Source organism: Rhamphochromis sp. 'chilingali' (assembly GCF_963969265.1).
Source record: "Rhamphochromis sp. 'chilingali' genome assembly, chromosome: 17".
NCBI classification, from domain to species: Eukaryota; Metazoa; Chordata; class Actinopteri; order Cichliformes; family Cichlidae; genus Rhamphochromis; species Rhamphochromis sp. 'chilingali'.
Window position 1 is genome coordinate 24,194,636 of NC_137944.1, and position 20,456 is coordinate 24,215,091.

Sequence of the window (20,456 nt, forward strand, 5' to 3'; positions counted from 1 at the left end):
CCCACATCTTTTCCTCAAGAGTTTCACTTTTCTGTAATTATTCATCTTCACCAGCAGATGGCAATGTCGTATTAAACAACTCTTTCTGTTAATACAAGTCAACACAGCCAGAAATGAAGATATTTCATTCACTCTATAGATACACTGCTTTCTCTTCTGTCTGCTATTCCTCTCCCTTGTTTTATGATTTAAGGTACATATTCACTTATTTCTAGATCATGACAAATGACTGAAAATAGTGTATGGTGAACCACAAAGAAAGCCACAGTTTAAATTTACTATGTAAAGCTGATGTGCCCAAATTATCATAATAATTTTCACTATTGCAGTTTATCTAAATGATCCAGCCCTAGAAGCCCATCTTCAGCCCCACTAAACCACCAAAACTTTTATTGTTATTCCAGTGAACACCCTCAGTCATGTGCATTATTACATAATCTCCTGGTTCTCTTTCATACACTGTAAAACCCAACAGTGCATCTTACTAAAAGAAGTAAGTTGTTCTTACTCAGTTCTGAAAAATAGTTAAAGTAACTTTCATGAAGTGTGTTAGGTAGACCCAAAAGTATACATATGATATAATAACTTTATTGTAATAAGTACACATTATGTTTTTGTAACGTTTTAAGTACTGTTGCTTTAAACTGTTTAAGTTGTGCTAATTCATTTGTATTAGTCATCATCCACAGCCCCGCCCCCAGTGTTTTGCCTGGACTTGTCGGCCATGAGACAGGATCCTCGTCAAGAGAGTGGAAAGTACAAGATAAAGTTATTTTTATGTTTTTTTGTTAATGCTTACTTCTAGCATACAAAACGTACATTTATCAGACTGCTTTGTTTTAGTTGTACTTCGTTGTAATTTATCAGACTACTTTGTTGTAGTAGCTCGTAACTTAGCTTGCCAGCACACAATTCCCGCCTAGCGCTGTATGGAGTCTGCCTTCACAATTTAAAAAATTAACGGTTGGTGGCTTGTTTCAATCAATAGTTGGTAAGTAGTCTGATTTTTGCAAACTGCATGCCACAAAACCTTTGGTAAAATCAGTGTTTACGCTTTTCTGACTCTGACCTTTATCAAGTTCAAATGTAGCCTACTTTTGCACTGTGAAAATAGTAGAAAATTTATTTAGTGTTAATTTTAAGAGTTTAACGGACAAGTTCGCCTTCACAAATTTTGAATATGATGGTTAGTGGCATTTTAGTCGCGAAATAATTTACCTTTTCAAAGCTGCACTGCACCAAACCTAAACGTTTCTGACTCTGTACTTTCCAAGGGTTAGCCTATTGTGTACTTCACTTGTGTAAAATTGCTTTATTATTTTATAACGTATAGAGTAGTTGACCAACCTGAATTGAAAATGAACTGTAGTGCAAGAATAAATCTTACTGTTTTCCAAGCTTGTGTTATTCAGATTGACTGTTTTTAAGTGAAGTAAAAGTAAAAACTGTTCTGCTAGCTTTCTGTCCTCATGGCTTTTGTGTTATTACAGTCTGACGATTGAAGGAGCAGTAGCATGCCGAGAGATCATCCAGCACTGCACTAAAGACAACCAGTAAAGGTGATTTTAAAACGATTTGGTATCAAAATGTGGAATTGCAAGTTGTGTAGTTTGTCTAGTTTTTCTACTGCCATAAAAGTCATGTTGTTGAAGCATTATCGGCTCAACCATGGTCAGTACTCCACAATTTCACCCTTACCCTGTCTCTACAACACATGCATGTGTACATTTAATACATTTAATTCATTAAAGATACACATGTCAACAATGCACACTCCCACGCAAAGAAAAGACGGTTCTTATCCAGATTTGAATAATTATGGATTTTGTTGCTCTATGTGTAATTTTAAAAAGCCATTTATTGAAAGCCAAATGTTTATCCATCTGAGGGGGCATTTAAAACGAAAAGAAACTGTTCCATGTCCTTTCAAGAACTGCAATTTTAAAACCAATGTCTACTCAACCTTCAATGCCCACAAATGCAGAGACCACCAAAATTCAACAAGTTACGATGAAGGCATTGTGCAAAGTGTTATAAATGTAGAACAAAAAGATGACATGCAGCTTGATTCAATAGAGTCATCAGATGACAATCAAGTGGCATCCACCAGTGAAATCAGTGGAATTGAGGGTTTAGAAGAGCAGTTGCAATACAATCTGGCTGGATTTTTCTTGAAAATGCAGACCCTTCTCCATGTGTCCCAGAGAGCAACACAGGAGATTATTGAGCATATTGATCAGTTGTTTTTGTTATCACAACCTTTGGTTAGAAAATCAGTTGTAGATATACTGAAAAAGCACAACTGTACATATACGGACAAACTGGTGGATGAGATTTGTCAGGCAGTTTCTGATAGTAATGTTTTACATAAATGTGTCACATCTGAAGGACCACTATCTACAGCAAAGAGGAGGAAATCATATTATGAAGAAAATTTTCCATATGTCAAACCTGTGGAGTATTTAATTGAATCGTCAAAGCACACTTATATGTATGTGCCTATTCTCACATCTTTGCAATTGTTGTTGAAAAAAAATGATGTGCTTGAAGAAATTAAACAAGCACCCACACAGATTCCTGGACATTTCATGTCATTTTGTGATGGATCCTACTACCAGGAAAATGTTCTACTGTCACAAGAGGGACAGAAATTGTCAATGATACTTTATGTGGATGATTTTGATCACAAACCCACTTGGTACCTCAAAGAAAATACATAAAGTCTTTGCAGTTTATTGGACACTGGAAAACTTTCCAGTTAAATCTTGTTCTGCTCTACACTGCACCCAGCTTGCTCTGCTGTGCAATTCCAATGATGTACGCCAGTTTGGGTGTAAGGAAATGCTGTCACCACTCTTAAATGATCTGAAAACTCTTGAAGAAGTAGGTGCCTACATTGAGACTCTTGGTGAATGTCTTAAAGGCACTGTCTACTCTGTTGTGGCAGACAACCTTCTGCCCATGGACTTGCTGGTTTCAATGAGAGTTTCAGGTCTACATATTTCTGTAGGTTTTGTCATGCCACCCAAACAGAAATGCAAACAGAAAATGCTGTTACAGGGAATTATGTAATGAGAACAAAAGATGCTCATGATAATTATTGTGCAAGAGCTTCAGAATGATGACATTAAGGAAAACTATGGTGTTAAAAACACCTGTGTTCCTTCTGACCATCTCTCTTTCTTTCATCCTGTCACAGGCTTCCCACCTGACTTCCTACACGACCTGTTTGAAGGTGTCATTTCAGTGGAGTTGGCACATTGTTTAAAGGTTTGATTTCTAAGAGATATTTTAACTTAGAAGACTTAAACAGAGCAATTCTGCACTTTCCATACCAACATTCTGACAAAGTTAATCGCCCTCATCCAATAACCTCAAATTTTGCCAGGCGAGGGACCATGGCCAGCACTCTTTCATGAGACACAGGTAAGTACAACTATGTATATAACATTTGCTGCTCATATAGTATGCTGTGTTTTGCTTATAATATTTTTGGAATTCTCTTCAGCTCTACTTTGAATTTCATCGGATCACCAATCAGAATCTGCCACATGTGTTTTATGCTGCGCTGGATGATTATGCTCCTCAGCTGACTGGACTTTACAAAAAGAGGAAAACTGGACGGGTCGGTGAAAGGATGGAGCAGCTTTTGTCGGCATATGGAAAACAGGTATTTAAAAGATACTAATTATTATTCTGCTTGCTTGGCAGTTGCCATTGTTATGTGTTTGTTTATTTATTTTATATATATATATATATATATATATATATATATATATATATATATATATATATATATATATATATATATATATATATATATATTAGGGCTGCCACAAACGATTATTTTGATAGTCGACTAGTCACCGATTATTTTTGCGATTAGTCGACTAATCAGATCATCATCCACTGAACGTAAAAGTACAGCTTATTGCACCAGCAGCATCTGCTCTTATATAACTATCATTAGCTTACAGCTTTAAGTGTTTAAGGTCTGTGCTAACTAAAAATAAAGACAAGATGATAGTTAATTGAATTCTAATTAAATGTGCAGATTGTTTCGGTGGAGTTTAATAAACTCAGCCGATTTACTCAGGAACAAATAAAATACTGAAAAAAGCCAAACAATAACATTTTTAAGTTATCTAAGTGACTTGTATATGTTTAACCTGAGTAGGGCGGTGGGTTTGAAAACGATCTGCCGGGAGTCCGGTGCTCTCATGGCCCCCGGCTAGCTATCGAGCTAGTGGGTAACAGACGCCTCCGAAAACGTCGGAGCGCTTTTGAAAATATGTGGTGTCTTGATAAACTGAGCCGATATTTGAGGTTTACACAGCTACATTCTCGCCTGAAAATATGTTAAACGTTTATTTTGTGACCCAGAAAGAATAATAAGAGTAATATTAAAACTAACTAGCTGCCGCCATTGTTGACAACTGCGCTGGGCCGCGCTATGAATTCTGGGACACAGTTTCTTCTTCTTCGGGGTTTAACGGCAGCTGGCATCCTTGTACATGCAGTACTGCCATCTTCTGTTTCAGTCCGTTATTACACTCTTAAATCCTGCTACTTATTCCTGCTTTTGGGATCTTACAAAGCTTCAAATGACGCGTCGACTATTAAATCAGTCGTCGACGATTTTGATAGTCGACGTAATCGTGACTAGTCGACTAATCGTGGCAGCCCTAATATATATATATATATATATATATATAAGGACACAAACGACATCTATGCAACTAGAACAGCAGTTCTGGCCGGCCTACCAATGTACCTCAGAGATTTTCAAAACATGCAAGGTACTTTGGTATTACAATAATTTGCACATTTGAATTTAAAAAAGGTTGAAAGGAGTTTATAAGTCATCTGGACTTGGGTTGAAAGTTGAAGACGTGAAGTTGAATGACTTATAAACTTCTTTCATCCTTGATTTGACTACCTGGATGAATGAAAAATGAACCTTCACTGTCAACTTAAAACATGTTATGATATATAGAATTTGAAAAACTGAAGAAAGGTGCCTGAACATTTGTATTTATGCTTTTAACAGAGATATTACAGATGAATAATTGTGCACTCTGTATTATATCTTAGGGTGAAATTGAGTTCTATGAAGCCATAGAATTGCTCTGGTTGCTGATGTCGATGAAGAGGAGGTGCCTGGAGGAGTTCCTTTCTCACCACGCCAAGTGTTCATAGAACTTGAAGATCAGTTTGTTATGACTCATCACTCATGGACTGATGCCCTGGTGTCTTTGTTTGGGCTAATCTATGCTCTGCATCTGAGCTATCCTATGAAGTATACTGGCTTTTTTGAGTTCATTCAAGTAGTGTTGCTGAAGCTAGACGATGAGAGAAAGCAACTAAAACCAAAATTGCAGACACTAAAAAATGAGCTTGTGCAGATGATGTTTGTTTTTCACTGGTCACTATATTCGTGCTTTTTCAGTTATCTGTGAATGGCTTCAATAGTTTTATTTGTTCTGGGTAATTAGCTTTCTAAAAGGCAATGTGGAGAAAGCTAAGAATAAGGAGAAAATCCATATTTGACGTTTTGTTTGTGATTGAAAAAAATCTTCACATAGTGTGTAATCTTAAGCTTATTTCTAAAAACATATTTTAGTTACATGGAAATCTTTTGCGAGATAACTGATAATTAGTCAATATGTACAGTATACTTTCATGCTTTATTTTTTAATTGTGTGATGAGTGCCAGTTCACTCGAGGTCTGGGCAAAACTGTTGCGAAGCCACAAATACCTTTGAGAATACTTTTTGTTAGTGACATCCTTAGTTCAGCTGTTTTCTATAGTTGCATTGCTGTAGTGCATGTGATTTCATTATTATACTAAATGTTACTTAAAATTGTGATTGTTATGGCTCTAATTGCCTCTAGACTATTGTTTTTTTATGATGTACACCTATGTATCAGGTCTACATGACTAAATTTGTGTTTTGTACATTTAATCGATTTTCAAAATGCTACAAAAAACATTCAAAATTCCCTAAAAGTGCAAGTTTTAAAATGCCTAATTATTTGTTATTTGATAATGGCTTTAGCAGTCATAGGTTATGACTGAAAGTATGGTTGTATTCATTCTGTATTTTCTCTGCAGTTAAAGTTAATAAAAACTGAATGGAAAGAATAATAGCTTGGTTTTGCGTTAATAGTACTTGAACCATTTGGTGCAATCGGTTTCCCCAATTGGATTAAGTTGTTTAAATACAACTATTTAAGTTAATTTAACTTAATTTGAATATGAGCATGTAACACTTTAAATAAGTTTGAATAAATACAGCATCTTAGTACAAGAAATTTAATGGTTTAAGTTGAAACATACTAAATACAATGAGTAAATAAACATAATGCATTTGAGTTACATTATCATATTTGCTTTGGGTTCTTGGGACTCTAATAAAGTACTTAAATAACCCCAAACTGTTTAAGTTATAAAACTTGAATCAATTGGTGCAATCGGTTTCCCCAAATCATTTGAGTTAACTTAACTTGTCAGGTTTTACAGTGTAGGTGTGGCACAAAATGCACTTCGAAGATAAACCAGACAGGTGCAAACAGCCAAAGAAGTCTGCTCGTTCAGAAGTGTTCAGGGGCGTTTTCCTTTAAATAGAGCCCAATCCTCACCCACCCATCAACCTCCGGCATAATCACGCGGCAGCTCAGAAATAGAACTGCGAGGTGGGAGATCAAACTATCACCTCTTAATTGTAGCCTGAGTCTTAAAGATGCTGAGAGCCCATTAGCGCACAAAGAAGTGTGCTGTGTACTGCTCCTTAAACATGCATCAGTATAATGCAGCTGGGAGATGAGTCAGAAGTTAGACAAGTGGAAGAATCACCACAGTGGCATCCACCTGTGCTGGGACTCGCAGAAAAAGATGCAGATTGCAAGGTGTGGTGATGATGGGAAAGAAAGTTTTCTCCTTTCGCAGCTTCGGGAAAGAAGAAAGGGAGAAAACATTGCTAAAAACTTGTAGCGCTTAAAAAAACTGGAGACTTGATGCCATATTTGCAAAAAAAAAATCATAAATAAATCTTTAAAAAATATCTAACTTGTTGAATCCTTACAGAGGTCACAAAGATAGTTTTCAATTGCGCTGAGCTCCAAAAGGTGACACATTGGAGAGTGTAAAATGTTAAGTAAAACCCACCAAATGAATATTGATTGTGTCATGTTTTGTCTCAGAAGCTGTAGAAATGAAGAGTCCCTTTTCCCCAGAAGGGTTGGTGGATGTTGTTTTTCTCCAGTGGTGAGGCCTTCTGAGGGTTCCAGGAGAAAAAAGGAAGAGAATGTGAAATTCCCAAATCTGCCTGAGCGCTCCATCAAAGTGCCAATGCATTGATTTTGACCACAGATCTTTTCCACCCAGCTGCATCTATGTGCCCTACCCCAAACACTGCTCTCAAGACCAATGTCTTGCGGGAGCGTTAGTGCCCCTAAATCCTGTTCAACTCCTGTGGGACATTCGGGGGAAGGAGGAGTAGAGGCCAGTGACCAGCATGGTGTACCCAAATCGACACAGGGATGGGCAGATAGTGGGAGGGGTAGGTTGTGGAGAGGGTAAATGGTGTTGGTGATCAGAAGGAGAAGGTGGGAAGAGGGAAAAGGGTGGGGGTCTGGCCCGTCGAGGTGCGTTCCACTGCCCTCCAGAGGGAACACAGGGGTTTGAAATCAATGTGCTGTTAAGTGCAGCTTAGCTGCGGGATACTCTTTCCAGCATTATCCATGCACCAATGAGTCAAGGCCGTGCTTGTGTGCTGCATATGCAGTCTATGGGTACCAACAGGAGGCCCTTCTACGCCTCCGGTTCTTTTCACCTCCATGCTCTCTGCCAACACTCAACGGTCTTCTCCAAACAATTGTGGCCCTGCTAACTTGAGACTCATCTCACACCAGGGTCTCACTCAAGCAGACCTGTGAGCATTACATTCATACTGTAGTCAACCTACCCTCCAACCCCACATCCACTGTTGGTGAACCAGTCCAAAAGAAAGCAATGAACTAAATAAAGCCTCATGTTGTGTACATAAAACACCCTGGGAAAGACAAAAGAACACTCAAATACTGTCAATGCACTCCACTTAACAATGCATATGGTTGTTATACATAAAACAAATTACAGGACAGACATTGGTGTATAAAGGTGTCACAGTATAATCTAGTACAGTTTGTTTCCTTGCCTTTGTGCTCGTGGAGTAATCAGAAAGAAAACTGTGTTGCATCATTTCAGAAACAATTACAAGAAGTAGATGTGACTCCCTTAGACAAATGACATTAACCTCAAGATATTTAAACCAAAACCTTTAGTAAAATAAGAGTGATTAACTAGATCATGAGTGAAAGCATCACAAACAACAGAGTGGCCATATGAGACTCAAAGAGTCCCCGAGGAATAATTCTGCAGTAATTCTAAGTGGCTTGATAATCATTTAACAGAGGTGACATTTATCAACACATCAAAAGAGGAAATATAGTGTGAAGAGGAATCAAAATTGCTTCTGTCTCAGCCATGACTGTTACTTTTTAAAAGGGGCGGATATAAAACCTTGACCCAGACACGCGTCTGCCCGTGGCTGCATTTAGTCAGTGAGAGCAGTAATAGAGTGTGACTGAAGGTGAGGAAACAGCCTCAGGCCTTCATCTGTGTTTAGATGTCAGCCCTCCTTGGGTACAATATCTCCATAGCCTCCTTGGCCTTTCTTACATGGACTCTCAACATGGTCACCAAAGGACAGCCTGAGGGAAGGGCACAGACATGCGACTGTTCACCTACACACACACAAACAGACACAAACACACAAGTTTTACACATTCACTGCAAGACTCTGGTCCTCCTAGGCCTGTATTACTGACACTTCAACAAAACACAGTCAATTACTGAGAATGTAGCTAGCAGTGTTAACAGCTGTAGAGCAGAGCAGTCAATTGTTCAGGCCTTATCCCAATGCGCATATCTCTAAGTTAACACGAGTTGAATTTCTGCAAGCATGCTGCAGAGGTGTCTATTGATTACTGTACTTCTTGCTTGAATGGTTGAGAAAGACACAATCTATCGACTTGTTGTTCTTTAGAGTTGCAGGGAGCTCACAAGAATCCCCTCCTATTAACTTGTGAAACAAACTGTGAGAGGATCTTTACAAAGCTTCGGCTTAAGATTATACGTGTAGTTTAGACTCGGTCAAAGTGTCTGTGTATCATTCCGCTGCTGTTTATATCACTTCATGGACAGGAGGTTTTATTTCTGAGTGATGATGGCAGAGATTGGGCAGTAACTGCTGAACAGGGCGACATATCTTGACAAACGAGGCACTCACCTTGGAGATGGTGTGATGGTCACGACAATAGCTAAAATGGGTGTGGTGTAGTGCAAAAGTCTTAGAAAGGCATCAATCACCATCAGAAATGTGTCTGATCACTCCCAAGTTTATTCTGTAACATCACTCCAAGTGCACAGCCAGTGTCATGAAAAGCAATCTTCGGCAACACAAAAGGAGTCTTGCATCGTCTCGACTTCCCTTTTGGCACCTAAAATATGCGCGCAATGTTTTGAGCCATCGTATTATTTTTAGTTCGAGTCAAATTCTTTCTTTTTTTTTTTTTACTATGAAAGCAGCATTATGTCAGGCCTTGCAAATTTAAGAGAATACGCTAAACTTTGCTGACATAAGAAGTTACTCTGTGGCTTCTATAAGAGGGGAATGCGATGGCTGAAGTAACTGCTGTTTCCAATGAGTTACAAATGTACTGCCTTCCTCTTCTGTTGTCAGTGTATCGGTTACTCTCACATCTCGGCAACTATCCTTTCTAGAGAGTGTGGAAACTGTGGTCATACGGCTCTAATCTTGACAGCTATTCTCCACATCGCGACAACTGATGAACAGAGGTCAAGACAACATGAAAAGGAGAAGAAAAACATCATCAGATGCACTGAAATACAATTTGCTGACACGCACAAGTGCAAACATTTTTATTCTCTAGGCCCAAACCCCTCCCCCCCGAAGAGCCTTTTTCTTACAGCTTTCCTGAGAGGCCGGGGCAATCAAGCACTCTACCTTGTTAGGAGGTGTTAATTGGAGTTAGTCAGACTCCTCACTTTGTCAAGGAGTCTGACAACAGAATTAATTAGAATTCAAGTATGTAAATCAATTCAAATTGGGGTCCTTATGGGGATGGATATGAAGTATTTTCACCGAAGAAAAAACAGGCACTGAGAACATGAGCCAAGAAGTCTCGGTGTGAATATTATGACTTCTCTTTTTGCGGATTTTAGTTTCACCAATCCACTTTTGGAGAGGCCATAGATGCGCAGTATAAATAGAGGTGTTAAGCTGAACGCTGCCCTTAGATGGATGGTTTATGGACTGTTTTCCATTTAGTTTTTTTCTTCTTCGTGTTTTCTAAGTATACACATGCCTCAGATGCAGTTGCATTCTTAGGTAAATGATAAAATGTGTGAAAACGCCATGGCAACAACAGTGGAAATGGTAGTACTCCCTCCCCGCTTTGTGTGCTTTTCACCTAATTGAGTCTATGTTGTGAATCATGTCATGTAAAACTTATACTTAAATTGCACGTTGCTCACTTGAATTGTGAGCCGCTGTGTTACCTTGTAACACTTATTTGTGGCATGAAAAGGATGGCTCAGCGCTTTTATGCATACGCGCCGTGGATTCTGAGAATTTCAGCTTTACATTTCCATGGGTGAAGCGCAAAAAAATACATTATTGTTGCCTTAAAACAACCTCTAATCTATATACCATCCGATGTCATTAATATTTAGTGTTGTTTCCTCTGATTGTTCCTATTTATGGTCACAGTTGTCTGCATGTGAAATAAAAAAGAATAATTAAAATCCATATTTTTTTTAAATAAACAAGACTAAATATAGTTTATTAGTGAGATGAGTCAAATTTTAATCAGTTGAAACATACAAAGTACAGCTGGGAATGGTGTTCATTGTGTGCCTTATTCGCTTGGTTAAAACTTCTGACCTCCATCTATACCAACACAAGATAAGGCAGAATTGTCTTTCACTGATTTTTGCTGAGTTTGAGAGAACCAGCATGTTTAGATTCCTTGTGGATTTTACACACTTTATTTTGTTGCAAAGTCAACGATCATTAGGCGTGCTTTATTTTGAAGGCCAGAATTTTCAGCCATAAAAGGCAGTAGATTGTAAAAAATGAGAAACTTGCTCTTCAATTGTACTAAAATGTCTTAAATGCAGTGTTTTTATCAAACGTGGGAGCTGTTTCGTCTTAAAATGCACGCATAGATTTGTATTTGCGGCTGGTGAACATCCGAGAGCTGTTACTGATCGCTCTTCGTATAAATAAAACATACTCAGACATTTGAACAGTGCTTCATGAAAAGCTGTTTTATTATCCATTTAATAACACCTCCATGAAGACAATTTGTACAAGATACATCACATTCTAAAGTGCACAAATACTGTACAACAAAAATGACTTAAATATGCATGGGGGACGGGAGGGGGAAAAAAATCACATCTGTCAAAAAAAGTTGCAAAAATAAAGGAATTAATTGGTACATGCTTTTATTTTTAAAAAACAACAATCACTATGCATGTTTCTGCTCAGGTATGTGGGAGGGGCTGGCCTGGGAAAAAAACCTTGTGCAGCTTGCTTGGGGGGAACACTAAGCTTTGGCACCTTTAGAGAAAAGAGAAAAAAGACATTAACAAGGAATGGAGATCACTCAATAAAAACGAAAGATTTATATTTAGTTTAAATAAATAGAGTCTTAGGGGCTTGTGTAGAATGCATAATAACCCATGCCTTTTGGGTTGTCCTTGTTGTACTCCTCCGTGGTCAAGTCCTCACACTTGATGGTTGGGGAGTTCTCTGTGCTTGAGCCCCCTGGGGACATCCTGCGCCTCTTGCACACCATGGAGTACACACCAGAATCAGCAGAGTCCACTGATTTCAGTGAGTGGGACGTTTCAATCCAGGTTGAGGTGGGTGGCGCGTTCTCCTCAGACAGCTTTTCCTTAGTTGCCCCCAGCTGGTCCTCCGGGAAGGCTGGGGGGCTTGGACGAGGGGACCAAGGAAGGCCTGTGGTCATTTTGCGCTGGTAAGAGCTTCTGGTTCCCCAGCCTGCAGCCATGGAAGCGAAGGCCGAGTCTGGGTAGTAGCTGAGAGCATGGGATGTCTGCAGGGACAGGGGCTTAATGCCGTAGGACAGCAGGCTACTTGTGGAATAGTCATTCTCGTATGACAGATCCAACTTGTTGGAGCCCGGCTGCTGAACTGGGGGAACAAACCAGCGCTGGGCAGAAGCAGCTGCACTGGCATCCTCACTCTGCGGGGAGAGAAGGCTGTTGGTTTGGGGAACGGCGCGTTCGCCAGGGTAGAATCGGTTCTGAGGCAGGTTGTTGACAAACTGGTCCTGAAAGAAAGGCTGCATGGCATAGCGGGCTCCGGGCACAATCTGGGTAGAGCGCGGCGAGTCTGTAGGAGATGGAGTCAGCCTGTCACTCTCTGGAGCTGTGTACATCCTGTTTAGCAAAGAAAGAAAACAAATACAAAAATGAATTGCAATAGGCTACTACTGGTTTTGAACAAACAAATAAGGGCACCACACAAAGAAAACCAAAAACCACATTGCTTTGAATGCAAAACACGTACGAGTCATAGTTGTCCCGGAAGCCTTTTGCAAATGGGTTGTGATCTATCTTTAGCTGAGTAATCTGAAATAAAGACGAAAGCTTGTATTAATAATATGCATCTTTGGGTAAACTATTACATTAAAGACTGAAAAACAATATTAAAGATTGCGTTTTTTTCAAACAAAATTTAGAATCAAATAATTTTAATTTGTTGTATCAAAAAGGGGAAAAAATAAAGAGACTAATCGTGTGCTTACATCTGTGTTCTGATAAGCTGTGACAGCTATAAACTGGTTTTCTGGGAAGGTGAAGGTCTGAGTTCTGGCCTCATTGCTCATGTCCTCCACTCCATCTTCTGTCACCTCCACAATGTGCAACCGCGGCTGATATTTATGAAGTGACTGCAAGACTATCATCTGAAAATGAGAAGTGGTTGATAAGTGCAACGCTATGCATGCTGATACGTACGACTGCAGCTGCAAGTCTTTATGATTCAGTGGAGAGGGGCACTGTTCACAAATATTAGTCAAAGACTGGAAATATTCTGGAAATGTATCCAAGCATTTGCAGCTGATGATAAAAATATATAAATAAATAAAGCAAGAGTATTTGAAACACTATTTCACAAAAAAAAAAAGAAGAAAAAGAGAAATTCAGCCATATTTAAAAACTATATCTAACCTGTGTGTTGTTGTTGTTGGCTCCTTTATTGTTGGTCAGCTTCAACTTGCTAAAAGAGATTTCTTGCCTCATCCAGTGAGCACCAGTATTTGGGGATTCAGGATGAACATACACCTTGTTACCTAAAATTTAAAAAATGTAAAAATCAATAGACTTTTAGTAACACGACTAACTGAAAGAATATAAACACGGGTCTGTGCAAACTGCAAAAAATATTAAAAAGCACATGCAGCTTTTTAGTATTTGTTTCTTTTTTCAGAAGCAATAATTCTTCTGATCGTATTAGGCCTGTGTTACAGTAAAATCAAATAAATCCATAAAATATGACTAAAATGAAAACGTGCCTGTAACTGTAATTTAAAAATATTAAATAACCTACAAAAACTGACAGTAGTTCTGATGATGAGGATGATTTTATGAATCCTTCCCCATTTATTTGAACCAAAATGGACACTTGAAAAATGAATGCTTCCTTTATATTTTCTCACATCTCTACTCAACTTTTACATTTTAAAATGAAGGTGCTATTTTTTCATGTATTTAAAAGTTGTAACTGTTAAATATAGCACTTATTTAAAAGCCACATTTATCGAGTAATTTCACGCCTTACAGGCTCATGGCAAGGACGTGGCCATTTAAATAAAACTCCACCGAAGTTGATATGTTGCTGCGTTAAAACACTGGAAATTCCCTTTAAAAAATACGCTTCACAACAACGATCGATTTTTTTTCTTGTCAGTAAAAACTTACATATTTTTTTAACATAAGGGTTTGTTTGTTTGTTTGTTTGTTTGTTTGTTTGTTTGTTTTTTAAAAAACCTTAAAAAAAACACTTGCGACTAAATAGCATCTGTTGCATCGTTTCTAAAACGCTTTGTCATTTCTTTTTTAATTTTTTAAAGAAAATATTCACTAAAACAAAGTACAATTTTAATACTCGTAAAACTGTGTTAATTGCATTACTCACCTTGCATATTATTGTCTGCTTTTCCACAAGTGACCCACTTTCCGCCCTGAAAGCGCCAGTGATTCGGGTCAGCCAAAACAATTTCCACGAAGACATTGTAATGCGCTGTGAGGTTGAGTCCAGTGATGTTGAAACTGAGGAATGGAAACATCCGTCTGGGGGCAAAAAAAATATACAACAACAGGAAAAATTCGTTAGCTTTCAGTGCAAAAGACACAAAATTGCAAAGCAAAACTTTATTGATAAACGTCTGCACGGGTTGAATTGGCCAGAATTATTTAATCGTGCTTGCTGTTGTTTTTTTGCAGATTTAAATATACACATTTTTTGTTAGTGTCATGATTGTCCTGATGCGTAATTGGGCATTAAAACTCCCCCCAAACTAAAACTGAAACCCCACCACCCCCGACATGTTGGGTCGGGGGTGGCAGAATAATTAAAATTTTGCGCCTGCATAAAATGTTACAAAAAATGAACAGCCATTCTTGTAAATAAAAGAAAATAAATTATAATAAAATACATTATGGAGCAGATGCAAGTAAATATGACTTTAATGTTTAATTTTCTGTATTGTTAAATCCGTACTTTTTAACCAAATGTTCTTACCTGCCCTGCTTGGTGATGATCATCTCGGTCTGGTGCCGGTGGAATTTCAACCACAGGGGTCTGTTGCACAGATAGACCTGCGCTCTGGCTCCGGCGGCAGACCCCGGCAGAGACATGGAGCCAATACCCGTCCCTGTCCCGGGATAGGAGGGATACAAACAGCCCGGACCCTGACTGAACTGATACCCTCCGCTGCTAAACTGGCTCCGACCGGTACACACGGAGGAAGAGGAGAAGCCTGTCGGCGGCAGGACGGATCCGTAATGTAGTGAAGCCGGGTACCTGGAGCTGCTTGACCCGGTGTACACTGACCCGGTCTGTCCTGCGTAAGGAAAGAGTGAACAGGGGCTTGCCATGTCTGAACTCGCCTGGGATGACGAGATGAAGTATCTGTCAGAGCCAAGTTCATCTATGTTGTACCGGCGACCGTTCGTCAAATCGTCCTCACCCAGCACCGGGGAGCCTTTTCTCCCATCGGGCCCGGCTTTAGTGAAAGTGTCCCCCTCTCCCTCGCCAAGCATCCCGTTTCCCACCCCGCTCAGATACTTCTTAGGAGCGTTGCTGGACTCTGATTCCGTCCGGTCTACGTCTTGATATTCAAGCTGCGACGATGGCCTGGGGCTGTTGTTAGCGCTGTCCGACGAGGACAGATTGTAAAAGGTCTTGGGTAAATTGATATTAGCGCTGGGAAGGATGTTCTCTAACTGCATTGTTTTCAAATCTTGCAATAAATAAAGAATTTCAAGAGTCCAGGGTGAATCTCAGCCAAGGAGGTGCCACAGTCGCCCTGGTTGTCTCTGTCTCTGCAGCCTCCCTCCCTTACGAATGACGGGAGGTTGAACCCTCACCGCACCTACAGATTTTCAGATGAGATTATTGCCTGGGTAGGGGATGTTCAGCGCCTCTTATAAGACGACTTATAAGAGAGCTGAACCTCTCTGTTAGGGGAGGAGCTCTTGAGAAAGCATGAGGGGGCACCAGCCCTCTCCATAGCCAATAGCCGCACAACTCTAATTCAATTAGAAAGTGTGCGGTAGGAAGAATACGAGAGAAAGAAGAGAAAGTTTATTTTATTTATTTATTTGTCTTTTATCCCTTCGCGGCAGTAGATATGACTTATACGGAACAATGTCTTCGCGCAATTTCGTGCCGTTTCACTATAAAAACAATCATAAAAATCAGTGCACAAAAACATATTGTTTGCTGTACTAACAACGCTAAAGAGGAGAAGCGTAATTTCTGCACAAACACGAAACTGACAGCGTTTGGTCGCATTTCACAAGTTTTGCATCTCCAGTCACTGGCGGAAAATCGCTTCTGATCAGCCATCACCGATCAGCACAGAGACAAAATACGCATTCAGATATAAAGAGTCACGTTGCGGTCATTTGTAGTTATCTGTAAATACAAATCAACTGCCCGTGAAAACAACCCTAATGAGAAAAAAGAAATCGTATGTGCACCATATCAACTATAATTGGACTCCTGCGCCCCTTCAACCGGTGCCTCTTCAGTTGGTTTTAAAAAAAACTGTCAAAACCAAGTGAAAAACAAGAGAGAAAAAAACGTTTTTTAAACGTTTCGAGTATTATCAGTGAGCATTTACTGCAGATAAGCGCCTCCTTTTTATTAGATTATGCGAAAAATAATATTATGGTGCTATAGCTTTAGACACCCTCACAAATCTAAAATAAATAAACGCAAACACATTTTTAAAAAGCATCATTTAAAACCTTTACTATTTCTGTGCATGTTTTTTTTTTCATGAACTACAGCAGGTTTAAAATTGTAGTTCACTAGTTGCATAATTGCATGCATCAAACAACAAGAGGCCCATTTTATTTCATGCATTAAAGCAGTCTGCTAAATAGCAAATGAGAAAACAGGAAGGAAAAATAAGTCGGTTGCTTAATTTGATCTGCAATTAAAAAAAAATTAAATTGCTCCAATCAGGTTCTGTGGATTTAGAATATTTAAATACACATTCATAGTGACAGAGTGCAGGATTTATTAAAGCAACCCCAAAACAAAAACGTCTTTTTTTTTCTTACTTCTTGCATCTGTTGCTAGAGTTCAGCACAGTGTTTAAAATGGTGATAAATCTCTCCTAACTCCAATAACCTCCAGTTTCAGCAGGGAATGCCCAAATGGAGGACTAACACAAAACACTGCAAAAAAAGAAGAAAGAAAATCTGCATGCATGCTTGCAAAATACATAAGGAGACGGAACCAACAAAATGAAAACAGTAGAACCGCACTTGTTTGGTGACAAATAATAATAAACAAGTGAAAAACGAAACTTTTTTTCAAATATAAAGTGACTTAAAATTGTGAAAGTCTCTCTCTCTCTCTCTCTCTCTCTCTCTCACACACACACACACACACACACACTGAAACATATGAGTGTGAGACACGAAAATCTCCCGAAACCAGAAATAATGAAAGAAACGTGTCGCACAACAAACGCCGTACTGTATCCGGGCCTAATGATAAAGGGGGATCTGAGCAGTGTCACGGGGACAGCGCTCTCTAGTGACCGATCAAAACACTGGGCAACGGCTACACGACTCCTCATATTGAAGTAAAACAACGCAGATTGGTATGCAGGCCGCTAACTCTCGGATTTTCCACTTGTTTCTCACTTTACATCAGCTCGGTGTTTGCATCTGTCTCTCTGTTTGTGTGTGTGAGTGTGTGCGTGTGTTTCTGCTCGTGTGCCGGCAGTTTGTGCATGTGTGAGTCTTAAAGAAAGCTGGAGGGGGAGTATGGGGTGAGATGAATTTGGGGAAAATGGGGATACAAATCTGTGAAAAGCTGAGGGAGAATCTCGGCTGGAGGCAGATTGGCTCGTGTCATAAATGGGACAGTAAAGCTGGCTACTGGTCCATCAGGGGACCAGAGCTACATGCATACAGCGCACAATCTGTCAATCAAGATTGAGAGCCTTTCCCGGACTGAGACAGAAACAGCAAGAAAAAAAATTGACAACTGAGATCAAACATTTCTCAACTGATGAATGATGCTGAAAGCGTTTTTATTATTTATTCTGACCTGTTTCCCAACAGAGAATCTCACTTATCAGCATAAGTAACTCCTGATTTTCACCTTCCTTTTTATTCTCTCTGCAACAAATAAAATACCTCTGGGAAACCTGTTTAAAAAAAAAAGATGGCAGTGAATATTTGGGGGTTTTGAGAAACGTGTTTACTGTAAGTTGTTAATTTCATGTGAACAGAAATCAGTCGTGAATGTTCAGTTATGTGTTTTTTCCACAGAGCTGAACTGAAGCCAGTTGGATGCGGCTTGAGGATCATTTATCCAGAATGAAACACTTTTAAGTCTATGTCCTTGGTCTCTGTGTTTCCTGCTGCCCTGATGCACTGCTGCTGGAGGTTAATGCAATAGTTAGAGAGTTCTGGTTCAGAGGAAGCTGCATTTGTATTTGAAACATTGTCCAGCATTTTATAGCTGAGCTGTCAACACCTCATTGCTAAAGCCTTGCCAAAGCATTTCTATAGTCAGCAATTTACTGATTACTGTTAAGGGTAAAACTGATTTAGTATGAAATTCTGTTTTCATGGCACCTGCACAAGCCCAGACTCTCGATCCTTTATAGTCTGTCATTAAAATACGTGAAATCTCCTTTGTATTAATTTCTTCACAGCCAGTCATTGCGCTTTACAGCTTTATTTCAGAGATGATTACAAGCCCGTTGAGAGAAAATCCTGGTAAAACAGCCACGATCTTATTGTTTTAATGGCCGTTTTCCTAAAGCATGTCGGTTTTTCCTACATGACCCCAAAGACGTGGTTGCCATTTGAAAACTAGAAAACAAAATAAACTTGATTTATAGGCCGCCTATAAATAAACTAATGCCAAATGAGGTGGATGTGTAGATCTTACTCATAAAGGAGCTCCCACTTGTGACCTGTCAGCATGTTTCTTGACTACCTATAAAAGTCCAAGTGTGTCTGAGATGACCCTCTTTGGCCTCAGGCCAGGGCCCGCGCGACAGGGGAAGGGAAGTCCTACCATATTGTTGTCAGAGTAGATCATCAACACAGCACATGAAAGGAATACATTCCAGGTTTTATGGGCTAAGGTGGCTGCTGAAGCCTTTGCTCAGGAGTGAATTCATGTACCCCATTGCAAGGATTAATAACGCAAGTCTCATTAGAGATCCTCGCTACCGAGACCCCTGGAGGGAGGGGTGCTGGGAAAAGAACCGACTGCAATGTGCACCATGCCAGTGCTGCGCTCCTCCGCAAATCATCATCCTCAAGAACATTTTTATTGGAAAGAATTTATTTCACAAGTTTATCAAAGATGTCCTCCAGTATATTTTCCAGCGTCCAGGGATTGCGAACATTTAATCAAAGCAGTAGTCTTTACGCAGGGACAGCTTATGTTACAGACACGCTGCTATCTTCAAAGATGCAAAGGTGACAGCTTCATGCATTTCCATTTGGCCGCATATTGCGCTCATCAATTACTTTGTCTCTTCCTTATTTTGCTGCCTTGGCCCTTTTTCTTCAACATTTAAACAGCCCTTCAGTTTGAGAAACATTTGTATGAAACAAGAGCTTTGCATTTTTGTATGCATACAAAAGAACCTCGGAGTCAATATGTAAAATATATTCATGTTTGATGCCATTCCGGCAGAACAAATGATTGTGAAATGGAAATTTTCTCCAGCTGTAACCAGTCAGAGTGATGACCCATGGGACTCCCGTCTTTGTATACAGCATGTTTGCATTCCTCAAAATGCATTAAAATAGACTGCATGGAACCATCGGATGCCACTTTGCGTCATCTCGACAGATCAGTCCCGATGTAAGCGCGTGCATGCATGCATATATGCGTGTGCCTGTTTTGTGTGTGACCATCCTGCTGAAGGAGCGGTGGATTACTGCACAAATGTATCTAGGGAGATGTAGGCCCGATACTTTTGTGTTGTGCAGGTTTTCAGGGGGCAATGATAATCCACTGTGTTAAGACAAATCTTAGAGAAATAAGGTATACTGGTTACATTCAGGGAAATAGGATTGAAGCTGCTCTGCTACATATGATCCCCCAAGGTATGATAACATGATTTTTGGATTACTGCATTATAGGAAGTGTCGCCCAGGGCCTGTGGGGAATGCAGCAGGTACAATTATGGAGGCAGGGTGAGTTTAAAGTATTGGTGTGTATATATCTGACTTTTCCAATAAATCGTCTCTATCTTATTTGTAGCAACTGGCACAAAGACTCAAAGTTGTTGTTTTTTTTAGGACATATGCTTATATTTCTTTCATGTCTGGAGTATTTTTTAATGTCACTAAAGTAATTACCACCAACACTCAGTTTACTATGAATCACTGAAGTGAATTTGACACATCCACCCTTTTCACTTTCACTCACTGCGTCATCACGGGCAGAACATGTAGCCAGCAACACCAAAAGTGGACGGCAGTCCACTGGCCCTAGTCTCACCCTCAGCCCCATTTTAGCATCAACCTTTGTTGACCCACTTCTCGGAGCCCATCCTCCTGAAACACTAGAGGAATTGACATA

General features: G+C 39.6%; 1 protein-coding gene and 1 long non-coding RNA gene across 3 annotated transcripts; one reads left to right on the top strand and one right to left on the bottom strand.

Annotated features, from left to right (window-relative positions):
* The first annotated feature begins 564 nt into the window (after nt 1–564).
* On the top strand, nt 565–3,698 carry LOC308384351. Its single transcript, XR_013969314.1, has 5 exons — nt 565–991; nt 1,491–1,559; nt 3,200–3,270; nt 3,389–3,426; nt 3,509–3,698. It is a non-coding gene; the product is annotated as an uncharacterized lncRNA (long non-coding RNA).
* A 7,688-nt stretch (nt 3,699–11,386) lies between these two features.
* Nucleotides 11,387–15,791, bottom strand: eomesa (eomesodermin homolog a). Of its 2 annotated transcripts, XM_080863345.1 has the most exons (7): nt 14,901–15,791; nt 14,295–14,449; nt 13,328–13,449; nt 12,904–13,062; nt 12,666–12,727; nt 11,817–12,535; nt 11,387–11,690 (listed from the first exon to the last, which is right to left on the bottom strand). In XM_080863345.1, the coding sequence occupies exons 1-7, from the start codon at nt 15,608–15,610 to the stop codon at nt 11,677–11,679; spliced, it is 1,941 nt and encodes a 646-aa protein (XP_080719471.1). In that variant the 5' UTR covers nt 15,611–15,791; the 3' UTR covers nt 11,387–11,676. The 2 variants fall into 2 exon arrangements, with proteins under 2 accessions (XP_080719471.1, XP_080719470.1); XM_080863344.1 differs by having other exon boundaries at nt 11,387–12,535.
* Nucleotides 15,792–20,456: the final 4,665 nt, after the last annotated feature.